Source organism: Aulostomus chinensis, chromosome 2 (genome assembly GCF_037954235.1).
Source record: "Aulostomus chinensis isolate RoL2024-O1b breed Wild chromosome 2, RoL_Achi_v1.0, whole genome shotgun sequence".
Taxonomy (NCBI): domain Eukaryota; kingdom Metazoa; phylum Chordata; class Actinopteri; order Syngnathiformes; family Aulostomidae; genus Aulostomus; species Aulostomus chinensis.
The window spans coordinates 17,199,293-17,211,688 of NC_141321.1; the positions used below are offsets into that span (position 1 = coordinate 17,199,293).

At 39.0% G+C, this 12,396-nt stretch overlaps 2 protein-coding genes across 2 annotated transcripts in view; both read left to right on the forward strand.

The window, feature by feature from the left end:
• spi1b (Spi-1 proto-oncogene b) lies at nt 1-8,672 on the forward strand. Its single transcript, XM_086181545.1, has 5 exons — nt 1-774; nt 1,292-1,382; nt 2,559-2,755; nt 5,033-5,183; nt 7,007-8,672. The coding sequence occupies exons 1-5, from the start codon at nt 733-735 to the stop codon at nt 7,324-7,326; spliced, it is 801 nt and encodes a 266-aa protein (XP_086037671.1). The 5' UTR covers nt 1-732; the 3' UTR covers nt 7,327-8,672.
• A 1,545-nt stretch (nt 8,673-10,217) lies between these two features.
• The window catches only part of mybpc3 (myosin binding protein C3), a 30,345-nt gene continuing 28,166 nt past the window's right edge, over nt 10,218-12,396 (forward strand). The window contains exon 1 of the mRNA XM_086181549.1: nt 10,218-10,289. Within this exon, the coding sequence (XP_086037675.1) occupies nt 10,265-10,289 (25 nt within the window). The 5' untranslated portion in view covers nt 10,218-10,264. The remainder of the gene's footprint in view (nt 10,290-12,396) is intronic.

A 12,396-nucleotide genomic window follows, 5' to 3' on the forward strand; every position in this document is an offset into this window, starting at 1 on the left:
CACACACATTTCTTATGTATAATTATTCAGAATCAGCAGAATTTCTCTTAATTTTGTTTTATTTTTTAGACATACTTAGAGTAACTGGGTTACAGTTATTTCTATAAAGCCAGTTTTGTCACAGAGTTGTTGGACTGTACGATGGACTCAGTGAGTTTAGATGGTTGCTTATCATGAGAAAAGAATTGTACAGACTTATTGAAACCTGTATGGCAAACATAATCGGACTGACATGTTGCTGTTATTTCTTAAGTTTTATGTGTGTGTGTGTGTATATATATAAACATTTTTAAAAAGGTGATAAAATAAGTTACAGTGTATAACAGAGACTTACAAAGAGGCAAACACTGGCAGATGATTGGCTGCAAAGGGAGGGGACAATATAAAGACTCTGATAAATGTGAAGTTTCATGGAACCTTCAGCAGACACACTCTATTGCTCCCACCCACAGAAATTTACAGAAGTCAAAAGTTCCTTTTTCATTTTACAGCCAAAGTGTGGGCCTTGCTTATTTATATTTATTCAACACAGCTTATGGCCTTCAAGACTGATTCAGCTCGTGTAGTATAAAATAAGAGAGACAAAGGGAGATTTTTTGAGAGAAGGGGGTTACATTGACTGAGAGGAAATTTTGAAACATTGTGCAATGGTGCTGCTAAAGTTTTGAAAGGTTGTGAGAGTGTTTCACCTGCAAAGCATCTTCGAGTCGGTTCATCGGAGAAGAGTTCTCCATGTTGCATCCCTACAGAATGGAGAGCTACCTCATCCCACCAGTAAGTATTAACTATTTTATTTTCGTCTGTCACAAGACATTCTTCTGTTTAGTGTTGTTAAATGATTCTTGATTTTGTTTTTTTGTTTTGTTTTTTTAAAATGCAGCATGATGTAGAATATTTCAAGTATTGACACCTATCATCAGTTAAGAAGAGTCAGCTTGAGCTCTGTTTCAGTTTGTGTACAGCGTACAAACCCTAAAGTGTCTTTTATATTAAGTGCCATATGAAATTGAAACTCAAAACTTGAGAGTTTCAGAATTGTTGTGGCAAAAAAAAGCAGAGCGTAATGTACAAGAAGCTGAGCCTTTATCGCCTCATCCGATTTAGAGATGTAAACATATTTAGACAAATGTGAACGTTTTATGCGAAACTGACAAAATATGAGGATCTGCTTTAGTAGATTTTATCTGTAGTTTTATCATGTTTGCTGTTTCTGGTGTGTGAACCACCAAGATGCTGTTTTAATCAATCATAAATTCTTTGTGAATGGAAATACTCTTGTTCTTTTTTTCAGCACTCAGAAGAAATATACGACCCTGAGATCTACAGACATCAGATAGCTGAATATTATAATCCATATGTCCTAGACCCTGATATTCAGGCAGGTAAGTTTTACTTTGAGTTTTCTTTCTCAACATGACCAACTTTTTAGAAGTACTTCATTTATTGTTTGTTTTTTTTTTATTATAACGGGGGAATTTAAGATTAAAAAATATTTTCTAAAAAGCGGATGAAACATTGGGGCACAGATTAATTAACACCACTGAAATAAATCAAACGCTAATTAATTCATCATATTAGTCTTCATATACAGCAACAGGGCACATTGTTTTGACAGAGACTTTATCAAAAAAATTGTACATAAGAAGCATGCAGTGAGTGCAGCTGTAGCGTACCGCGTTAGGGTGTATGGAACACAGGAAACAGATGCAATTTCTTTCGGCCGCTGCAGCTACAGACATAGAACAACTTTCCCCCCATGGGGGTTTGCTGATACAACAGAGGTGCTTTACTTTCTCTTATAATCAACTGTTTTGAATATTCCACTAAAACAGTCTAAATAGAGACAAATGACCTTAAACTACATAAAAAAAACAAAAAAAAAACGCTTCCTTTGAGAGCTTCAGTTGTCATTGAGACAAAAGCTACTTTTCTGGTGTCTGAATACATTTTATAAGTCTACCGTCATTAAAATTGAAAAATTTTACTAAACTTACTCCCCACACTCGTTATTAAAGTAATGCACGTACTGACTTGTCAAAAAGGATGTCAGCATGTTACAGTGGATGTAAGATGGGCTTGTTCTTGTCACGTAAACACTGTATTTATACGAGTGTGCAATATTACATTTATGAAATTGATCACACCTACACCTTTCTGATTTGAAATTGAAAAAAAAAACATTGAAAAAATAATCAAAAAACTATTTTGAAATGTCTCCACAGTCATTTTGCGCCCACATTTCCAGTGTGGAACAATCAGGGCGAAATGTGGAAATGTGGAGTTTTCCGTGATTCCACCCAGTCTGCTCAGTTCACGTGAACTCAAGTGCTATGACAAAGCAGCTCGTCACCACGTCCAGTTGATTTAAGATGGTTGGCAAAGATGATTTTCACCAGCCGTTTCCATGCGATCAGATATGTCCCTCTGCTATGTACAATCCTGTTTTGGGAATTCTCTTCTTTGCATGTGTGTGTTCCAGTCATTAAAATAACCGATGCTGAGAGTTCCAAACATGCATCAAAAGTGCCGTGGTCACGCTGTGTCTCTTCTCTTTTTAGATCACTGGGACTACCACACTCACCCTCATGTGCACCCTGTGGAGTTTGACAACCTCCAAGAGGCAAATCTCATTGAGCTGCAGAATGTGCAGAGTCTCCACCCGCCCAGCCTGGGCAGACACGAGGCCGTTCGGTACGAGCCAGACAATCTACTGGATCCAAATCTTGGTGCTCATTCTCATGTGCTACAGCAACCAGTAAGTCCCCCTGTCACCCACCGCCAAACACGCATGAGCATTTCAATACCAACGGCTACGCAGGTCATCAACACAGAGTAAGATCTCTAAAATGTCATGCATGAACTTAATAAATAATTGTGTGGATGTGGATTGTATTATTGCCAAAGATGATAGTGACACGGATAAATGAAGCAATACGATAGAGCAACAGGGGTTTTACAAGGTTCTCAGGGTTTAGATGCTTATTATGTAAAAATATAACAAGACATCCTGGTGACACGCCACAAGCTACAAGACACAGTGACTGGCTTGTTCTCGTGCTTCTTCTTCTAAATACTTCTCTTTTTTGCGTCAAATCAGGGAGGATGTTTGAGTATTTGGTAGGCATTTCAGGGTTCGTCAGTAAAACTGATAATATGTGAGAAAAACAACTTTATTTTTTTCAAGTATTACAAATATAGACATGTTAGAAACAAATACACAATCACTTAACAATATCTCCTCCGAGCTGTGCACGCCTCACCGCTTCAGTTGAGTCAGTCAACTAGAACAGGGATATCTGGTTTTGGGTGATATTTCAGTACAGCATCTAAACATCCAACATTCTCTCTCCTCTTTTATTCAAGCAATTACTAAAACTAGTACTACTAGTAACTAAACAACGCAAAGCTGCTTAACAACGTTTGTTTTGCTTCTCTGTTAACAAAGCAGTCACTTATCAGTCACATGATGATTTTCATTTGTAATAAGAGGAAACGTCTCTGGGAATGAAGACAGAAGTGACTTTTTACACTGATAAGAAAACGTGCGCAACAAAAAATACCTCCACTGCATTCGTATGAGAATGGCGTGTGAAAACTACTGCTCTCACATGAGATTCCTGTGACCTTTTCTGTCACCAACAGTTTTTGCTGGTGTGATGAAGATGTTGACAAGTGTTGCCCACCAGTCACTCAGCTATAACAGCTTCCACACATCACAGCTCATGCAGAGAGAGAGACAGAGACAAGAAAGAGAGAGACACAGAGAGAGAGAGACAGAGAAGAAAGAGAGACAGAGAGAGACAAGAAAGAGAGAGAAACAAAGAGAGAGACAGAGAAGAAAGAGAGACAAGAAAGAGAGAGACACAGAGAGAGAGACAGGGAGAGACAAGAAAGAGACAGACAGAGAAGAAAGGGAGACAGAGAAACACAAGAAAGAGAGAGACACAGAGAGAGTGACAGAGAAGAAAGAGAGACAGAGAGAGACAGAGAAGAAAGAGAGACAAGCAAGAGAGAGAAACAGAGAGAGAGACAGAAGAAAGAGAGACAAGAAAGAGAGAGAAACAGAGAGAGACAGAAGAAAGAGAGACAAGAAAGAGAGAGACAGAAGAAAGAGAGACAAGAAAGAGAGAGACACAGAGAGAGAGACAGAGAGACAGAGAAGAAAGGGAGACAGAGAAACACAAGAAAGAGAGAGACACAGAGAGAGAGACAGAGAAGAAAGAGAGACAAGAAAGAGAGAGACACAGAGAGAGAGACAGAGAGACAGAGAAGAAAGGGAGACAGAGAAACACAAGAAAGAGAGAGACACAGAGAGAGAGACAGAGAAGAAAGAGAGACAGAGAGAGACAGAGAGAGAGAGAAACAGAGAGAGAGACAGAGAAGAAAGAGAGACAGAGAGAGACAAGAAAGAGAGAGACACAGAGAGAGACACAGAGAGAGACAGAGAAGAAAGAGAGACAGAGAAACACAAGAAAGAGAGAGACACAGAGAGAGAGACAGAGAAGAAAGAGAAACAGAGAGAGACAAGAAAGAGAGAGAAACAGAGAGAGAGACAGAAGAAAGAGACAGAGAGACAAGAAAGAGAGAGAAACAGAGAGAGAGACAGAGAAGAAAGAGAGACAGAGAGAGACAAGAAAGAGAGAGAAAAGAAAGAGAGAGAAAAGAAAGAGACAGAGAGAGAAAAGAAAGAGAGAGACAGAGAGAAAAAGGAGATGAGACCAAACTTGAACTTTTAAAGATGAGGATATTTGTTAAAAATTGTGAGGTTGAATATAAATATCATTCATCAGCACTTTGGTAAAATATTTTTTACCTAAAAATAAAATGATACATTGTTCTATTTTAAATCCATAAAACAAAGGGAATGCATACAACATATATTCTTTGTTATTTCATTATTATTATTATTATTATTATTATTATTATTATTATTATTATTATTGTTCATAAAATGATAATGAGAATTATAATAAATTAAAACAAAGCACAAGATTTTAGTTTAAAATGACCATGTCCTGCTCGTGTACTGAAGGTAGCCTTCTTCCCCCGGCCTGTGTATCCAACACACGTGTCCCAACCCAGCTCTGATGATGAGGACCATGAAGGAAGAAGCCCCCCACTGGAGGTGTCTGATGAAGAGTGTCTGAGAGATCGAACCCCTTATGTCACATCTGGAGACCTGGGTAAGATACGGTACTCACACCCTTACTGAGGAGTGGTCTCAGGTGTTTGATGCCGTGCTCTTCTCATCGGTGAGGCTGGAGGCCCAATTCAAAATATAACAATTTGAAAAATAAAAACTATGATGTCACACCCCCACCCCTGTTTAATGTTGCCACACAGATGTTTCCGCCATGTCTCCTCTTAGGCGTGTATTCAAGCAATTTCACAATAAATACACTCCTTTGTGTGCTGACCAAGCACTTACCGTCAGTGTGGGACTATACCAAGCATGCATGTGTGTCCTGGGTCATTATTCCCAGGAACTGGAAAGGAAATGTGCAGCTGCTCTGGTGTTCATTATCTCGCTAAAACAATATGCGTTTAAATGAAAAGAGAAGTTTATAATACCATGTAAAAATTACATCACGTCCTGCATCATTTGTGTTTGGTTTTGGCTTAATAATTACTTTTTGCATGGCCGCGGAGCAATCGTAGACATACTGCATCTTTACATCATCTCTTATGAGGTTGTTAGTATTAGTAGTATTACAGTACTCTGAAATATGAAGCAATACGATAGAGCAACATAAATATAGCAGCATAAAGGACAAACAGTAGTTAGTCCTTCATAAACAAAAAATTCTTAAACTTTTGTTTGTTTGTTTTTAAGTTTAAGATTTTGCGCTTGATAGTGGAAGTGATACAACTGCACCGTGTGAATCGCTACTCTGTGCAGCAGGAGTCCAGTCCTGCACATGTAGGGAATGAAACGGCTAACACGGGTCTTAGAACTGAAAGTGACTGTTATTCCTATTTTTAGATTAAAGATGGATGTCACGGATGTTTGAAGTGACAGACACACAGAGGGTTAACCTGACTTTCCCCTTTGCCCCAGAGTGTGTCAGCACACGTCGGCTCCTTGTACTGATTCCCAGCTCCCGACTTTACTGGCCAGTGGCATCGCTCTCAGATGGCAGCTGTTTTAATGAAGAAGCTAAAAGAACAAGTGAATACTGGGCTCGCCTTCACCAGTGGAGACAAACATGACTTTGCCCATCCTGCCCCATATATGCTAGATTCATAAACTGGCAAAAGTTTGCTTAGATGCGGTTATATTGATTTGAAAATATTGCCATTTCACATAGAAAGGTGGAAAAAAAATGACAGAAGGTGTAAGAGACAGATGTCATCTAGAGGCCACGGTTACAGTGACAAGAGAAAATTAGATGTCGTTTATATTTATTGAGAAAGTCTGTGGTTGAGTTGTTTTTGTTTAGTTTTTGTTTTCTTAAAAAAAAAAAACCAACTGTTCTAATGTCCTCTAAACTTTACAAAAGTTGAACAAAAACCAACAAATCAAATCAGCCTTCTTTTTATCATAAATTAGCATTGTTTTCCAGCTCTGATTTATAAGGAGGTTACAAAGGAATGTTAAAGGTGATATCAGCGGGTGGGGACGGTGGTTGTTTGAGTTGGAGGACTTGTTGGTTCATTTAAATGACATGAGTCGCTGACAGTGAGAAGCTGACCGTCGGTGACTAAAGTAATCATCCTGTTTGTCCTCTTTCTTATTGACAATGTGTAAAATCGCTCTGTTTTTCTTATAATTTTTCTCCATACGTTTTGAAAATGGCTCCCCTTCCAAGTGCAGCGTGCACTTCTGAGTATTGTTGGGTTGAAACCAGCGAAGTGACCAGCAAGAGCAAAAACTGGTTTCCAAATAATACAACTTTGTGTCTTACTATCTTTTATCATCACATACTAGATGTTTGTTTATGCGCTACACAGAATTGCATATCAGTTCAGGAAAAGTAATGTTGAAACTTTCTGATGTTTCCTCAAGGCAATAAAAAGAAGATCCGTTTGTATCAATTCCTGTTGGACCTTCTGAGGAATGGCGATATGAAGGACAGTATCTGGTGGGTGGACAGGGACAAAGGGACTTTCCAGTTTTCTTCCAAACACAAGGAGGCTCTTGCACATCGCTGGGGAATCCAGAAGGGCAACCGTAAAAAAATGACCTATCAGAAGATGGCTCGTGCTTTGCGCAACTATGGCAAAACTGGAGAGGTCAAGAAGATAAAGAAGAAGTTGACGTACCAGTTCAGTGATGAGGTGCTGGGCAAGATTCATCTAGAGAGAAAACCGTACGGTGCATGCTGAAATGTCAAAATTCAAGTGTAAAAAGTGAGCGTTTGACATTTGAGTCATAGTTTCCGGTGTAACTGCAGATGCTTAATTAACCTTGCTGATCTAGTAATGAGCTATGATGAGAAGAGCATCATTACAGCTGTACAGAGGGATTCGTCTAACAAAAGGGAGCTTACTGGCTCATAGAGCAAAATACACACTTCCAGAGTGATACAGAGCTAGAGACAAAATCCCAGTTTACTCTTCATTCCAAGAAACGTTGTTGATCACAGAGCAATATCAGCCAGCGTAGAGGCCTAGTGTAAAGCATTCTGAACGTCTGAATGTAGCTGATAACAACATGCTGCAAACTAGCGGCACAGAAACAAAGTCACGACTTTGTATGATGCGTAACTGGTCATTTGTTCATGTTCTCAGCAGACTTTAAATACTACTGAGATTAGAAAAAAAATATTACTAAGTAAGTATTAATTATTTCCTCTTCACAAGTTTCATTTCTTCCCTGAGAAATGTCAAACTAGCATTTTAATATCCTGTCCTCAAATAGGTGGTGCTGGGGGTTTTGTTGTATTTTTTTTTAAACTAGTGGCCAACATTGGAACTGCATGTTGTATGAACATTGGGTTCAGAAATACAAGGAACAACTGTCTTGGAGGTTATGCGATGGTCGATCAGTGTCTACGAGCACATCCAAGGAGCCAACCCTTGAGTTTGAAACCAGCAGAGCCAACATTTGATTTTTATGGTGCTCTTTCAACTCTTAAATCTTCAGCTACAAACGAGACTTTATCACAGCAAATAGCCGACTGATGCGTTTCAGTCACAGGCTTTCATTTTCCAGTGAGTACACATTTATGAACCTCAGAGGTGTCTGCAAATGTACAAGAAGTGTTCACCAGTCTCACTGGTCTTTTTTGTTTTTATGACAATATTTGATCTGATATTTTGGGGCAAATATACATATTTCCTCGTTTTTTTTCCTGAGTTAGAGAGAGAGATATCCTGTCCTCTAAATCCAATCATGAATAATAAGCATAGATCTGTCAGATTTTTTTCACCCGAAAGTTTTTTTTTTTTTTTTTTTTGAAGTCTTACAGGATGGACACCAAGAATGCATTTGTAAATGTTGGTAAACAAGTACGTGTTTGTTTGAATTTGTGAATGTGTGTTCGCTCCGTGTGAACGTTAAGTTCTCTTTTGATTTTTAGTGCTATATTTGTACATATTTCCATGTTCTTTTAATATTTAAAATGACAAGAAAATACAAAAACATCACTAATGTGTAAAACTCACCTGGAGAAAACAGGTGATGAGATGTAAACACCAAGAATAAATAAAGACGCAAGAAATAAATAACTGGAATTTTGTTTGTTAAAAGAAATGCTTGTAGACAAATAAACTGTTCATCAATTCACAGTGTGTTAAGTTTTTAAGTGCTTTGAACAACTCTGCGTGTGTGTGTGTGTGTGTGTGTGTGTGTGTGTGTGTGTGAACTCATTACCTGACACTTTACTGGTTTGCAGCAGTAACCAATGCAATTGTTATCCATTGATTTTTTTTTTTTTTACACAGAATTGTGTGTACCTCTCTCTGGGTGGACTGGGGGGGCCCAGTGACAGGGTAGACTGTCCAGGCAGACCGGCACCTCTCTCCCGGCTACAACTGATGAAAATATAAGAACTGTACGTCAGCGGCTGTTGTCCTGCAGTAAGAGCCAACAGCTCCCCTCAATGGTCAAGTTGTACCTGATACGCTGAACTGTCAGATGAGAGGATCACAATACTGAGGAGAGCACCCGTCGTGTACGGCTGCTTTAGCCGCTGTTTCAGTGCTTTCACAATAATGTTCCTGAGCTTTTAAGCCAGGTTGTCAGACACAGGGAAGGGTAAGACAGGACAGAAGTTCAGAAAATCTTAACAAGATTAGACAAAAAAACCCAGAATCCCTTGTTGCAAAAGATTGTGATTTCTTTTGAGGGCAAAGGAAAGTGGCTGATTTTAGGTCTTAGATTATCACTAAGTGACCGATAAGAGTGTTCACATGAAAGGAGGTTGGTTTTAGTGAGACTGGACTTGACTGGTAAGGGAAATATTTTCTTGATCAAAGATTTATCCATTTTTTTTAATAAATTTGATAAAAAATGATTCTGAACAGTAATCACTAGTTGCTTCATCTCGTGGCAGCGACTGAGAAGATCAAGATTAGACTCCCAGGCGTCGTGTAGCAGCTGTTACACCTTTGATAAATCTTCACAGCCTGTACATGTAGATAATAATAAACTCAATATTCATCTGAAAAACAGTTACAGAAGATTAATAGTTATTATTTCACAGAAAACTCAAATCACGACTGTGGTGACCTCAGCAAGTATCCCCTCACTGGAGAAGAGAGGAGCTAATGCCTGTTGTCCCCCAGCAAAAATGTACAGCCCACTGCTGCGCTTCCATTATAATAATGGTTGAAGATCTTTACCAGAAAGACAAAAAGAACCCCAAAACTTTAGCACGTATTCTCAACCAGCTGTTGTTGTATGACAAATAGGCCTTTTTTTGGCATTCAGATTCTAAATTTAACCGCTGCCATACATCCCATCCCCTCCCTCACCAGGCCTGTCATTCAGCTGAGGTGTTGGAGGAAAGGATGGTTGAAATATAGCCCGGATGAACGTGGGCTGGGGGCTTGGGGGGGGGGGGGCTGCCTCAAGGGAGTTAAAGGTGTGTGTGTGTGTGTGTGTGTGTGTGTGTGTGTGTGTGCGTGTGCGTGCGCGTGCGTGTGCGTGTGCGTGTGCGTGTGTGTGTGTGTGTGTGTGTGTGTGATGACTGCTAGTTTTTTTGTAGCTAGAAACAAAGCGGTAGGAGAGGTGGGCTGTTTGGAATTGCGGCACTATTAAAGGCAAAGGGCTGATAGACTGTTGAGTCACTCTAAGGAGGAGAGGAGATCATTCAGGAAGATGCCAGAGCCGGTCAAGAAAGCAGGTGAGATCATTCACACACTTTTAACATTTTTTGACAGAAGTACATTCCCGAAGACCTAAACTTTTCAAACCTTTGACCTGTGGAGATGAACTGAGCTCTTAGACAACCACGCTGACACTTCATGTCTGCTGTCTTTCCTTCCTTCCGCCGAAAGAGAAACATTTACTGAAACATGAAATGATACAATGATACAGTAATATAGTGTGTGTGTGTGTGAACAAATGTGTTGTGTCACTACTGTCTTCAGCAACTCTACACCACACTCAAACTGTTCACCAGACAACAAACCTGAACAAGACAACAGGAGTGAACTGTTGGCAGAACCGTCCTGCAATCTACATGGACAATTAACTTCTTTACTTCTCCTTTTTTTTAAACCCCATGGCCAGAGGACTTTTTTGTCAGTATTCATGAGGGCATAATTAAAAGCGCATTTCTAGCCATTTTCCGAAAAATTTAGAATATAAATGTTAGAACAATGTATGGAGTTAAATCCCCAGTTGAATTCTTCCCAGTTAATAAAACAAAACAAGAACTGCATTAATTTTATTTCATTCATGAAATAAATGTCCTGATATAGTCACTACTAGAGAGTACAATGAGGAAAATGACACAAATAAACAAAGTAAATAAATTATACAGTAACACAAATAAATTGCTTGGACAATTAGTGCAATTTATTTAAAAAAAAAAAGTTGCATTATTTTATAAAATAAAAATAAAACAAGTGTTTTTTTTTCTCTTTATGCTGACACAGTTATCATACATGTCAAGACAAGAAAATTGTAGTCAGGTCAAACCTGGAAAAAATATTTTCTAAATGTACGTTTGACCGAAGTATTTTCTATATGCTATATAAGAAGAAACAACAAATAGCCCCATAATCAAAGGGTTTAAATGCTAGATGTCTTTAGTTTCATGCACACATCAGCGGAGCAGATCAGGTACAGAAGTGTCTTTGCTTCCAATGATAATAAGAAAGATGATAATAATGACACTTAGAATGATAGCAAGGCGGCACGTTTATCTCCACATATTCATCTGACTATCCGTCCTATACTTTAGTGCCACCAGCAGCGTGACAGTTCCTCTGGGCCCTTTTAGCTCTCACAGAAGGTACGTGTCACGTGGTCCAGGTGGAACATTGTGACACCAGAACATTTCCAGCATTCACTAAATACACTGCTGATCCAAAAACACCAGACAGCATTCCTACTTGACAAATGGCTTTCCACAGAGTCGGTGTTCCCCTCCCTTCAGCTGGGATGGACTGCAGAGGGGTGAGAAGCCCTGCAGATAGATTATGTGTGCTAAGACTTTTTGCGTCAAAGATTTGTTCAGGGAAATGACAGTTAGGATCTGCTTTGGCTTGTAGCATTGTTATCCAAACCTGGCAGCCAAAGCAGTGTTTCTCAGGGTTTTTCAGATTTAAAATACCGATACAATATGGTTGGTGGAAAAAAAAAAAAAAAAACTTGGCAAATGACGGGAAATGAATCAGTGAGAAAAATATACAAAAATCATGAATAATGAATAAATAGTCATTTAAATAAATCTTTAAATATTTGAACTAAAGAAAGTACTGCATGGATCAGACTCCACTTGTGTCTTTTGAAAGGACAAATAGGTACAAGCAAACACAAATCCTGTGGCTGCTCCTAAACCAGTCATAAATAAATCAGCTGAATGTTAGTTTAAGTGTTTTTAATGATAGTCTATTGAGAGTCTTGAATCTCTGTTGCTATCTCTTAAAGTAGCTCGTCTGTTTGTCGTCTCTACAGCATCTCTGAGGCGAAGGCAGAGGCAGACATACATCAGATTCAGAGTACAGGATCTGATTGTCACATGAGTCAGTGACATCGTTCTCTTGAATGTGACTTGAACATTGTGTGGCTGCATGAAACATCTTTTTAACGCCCAAAAGAAAGTATCTGAAAGGTGTTATCCTGCTCGTTAGTTTCCAACTAACTTGGATCGTCATAGTAACTGAGAAGTTCTTTAAGGTGGCAAGACAAGATGATACTGGAAAAGAGACACACGATTTCATAATAGTCCTGAACGTCACGGACAGATGCAGGACGCATCATTCTTTCTGTGACTTGGGAGT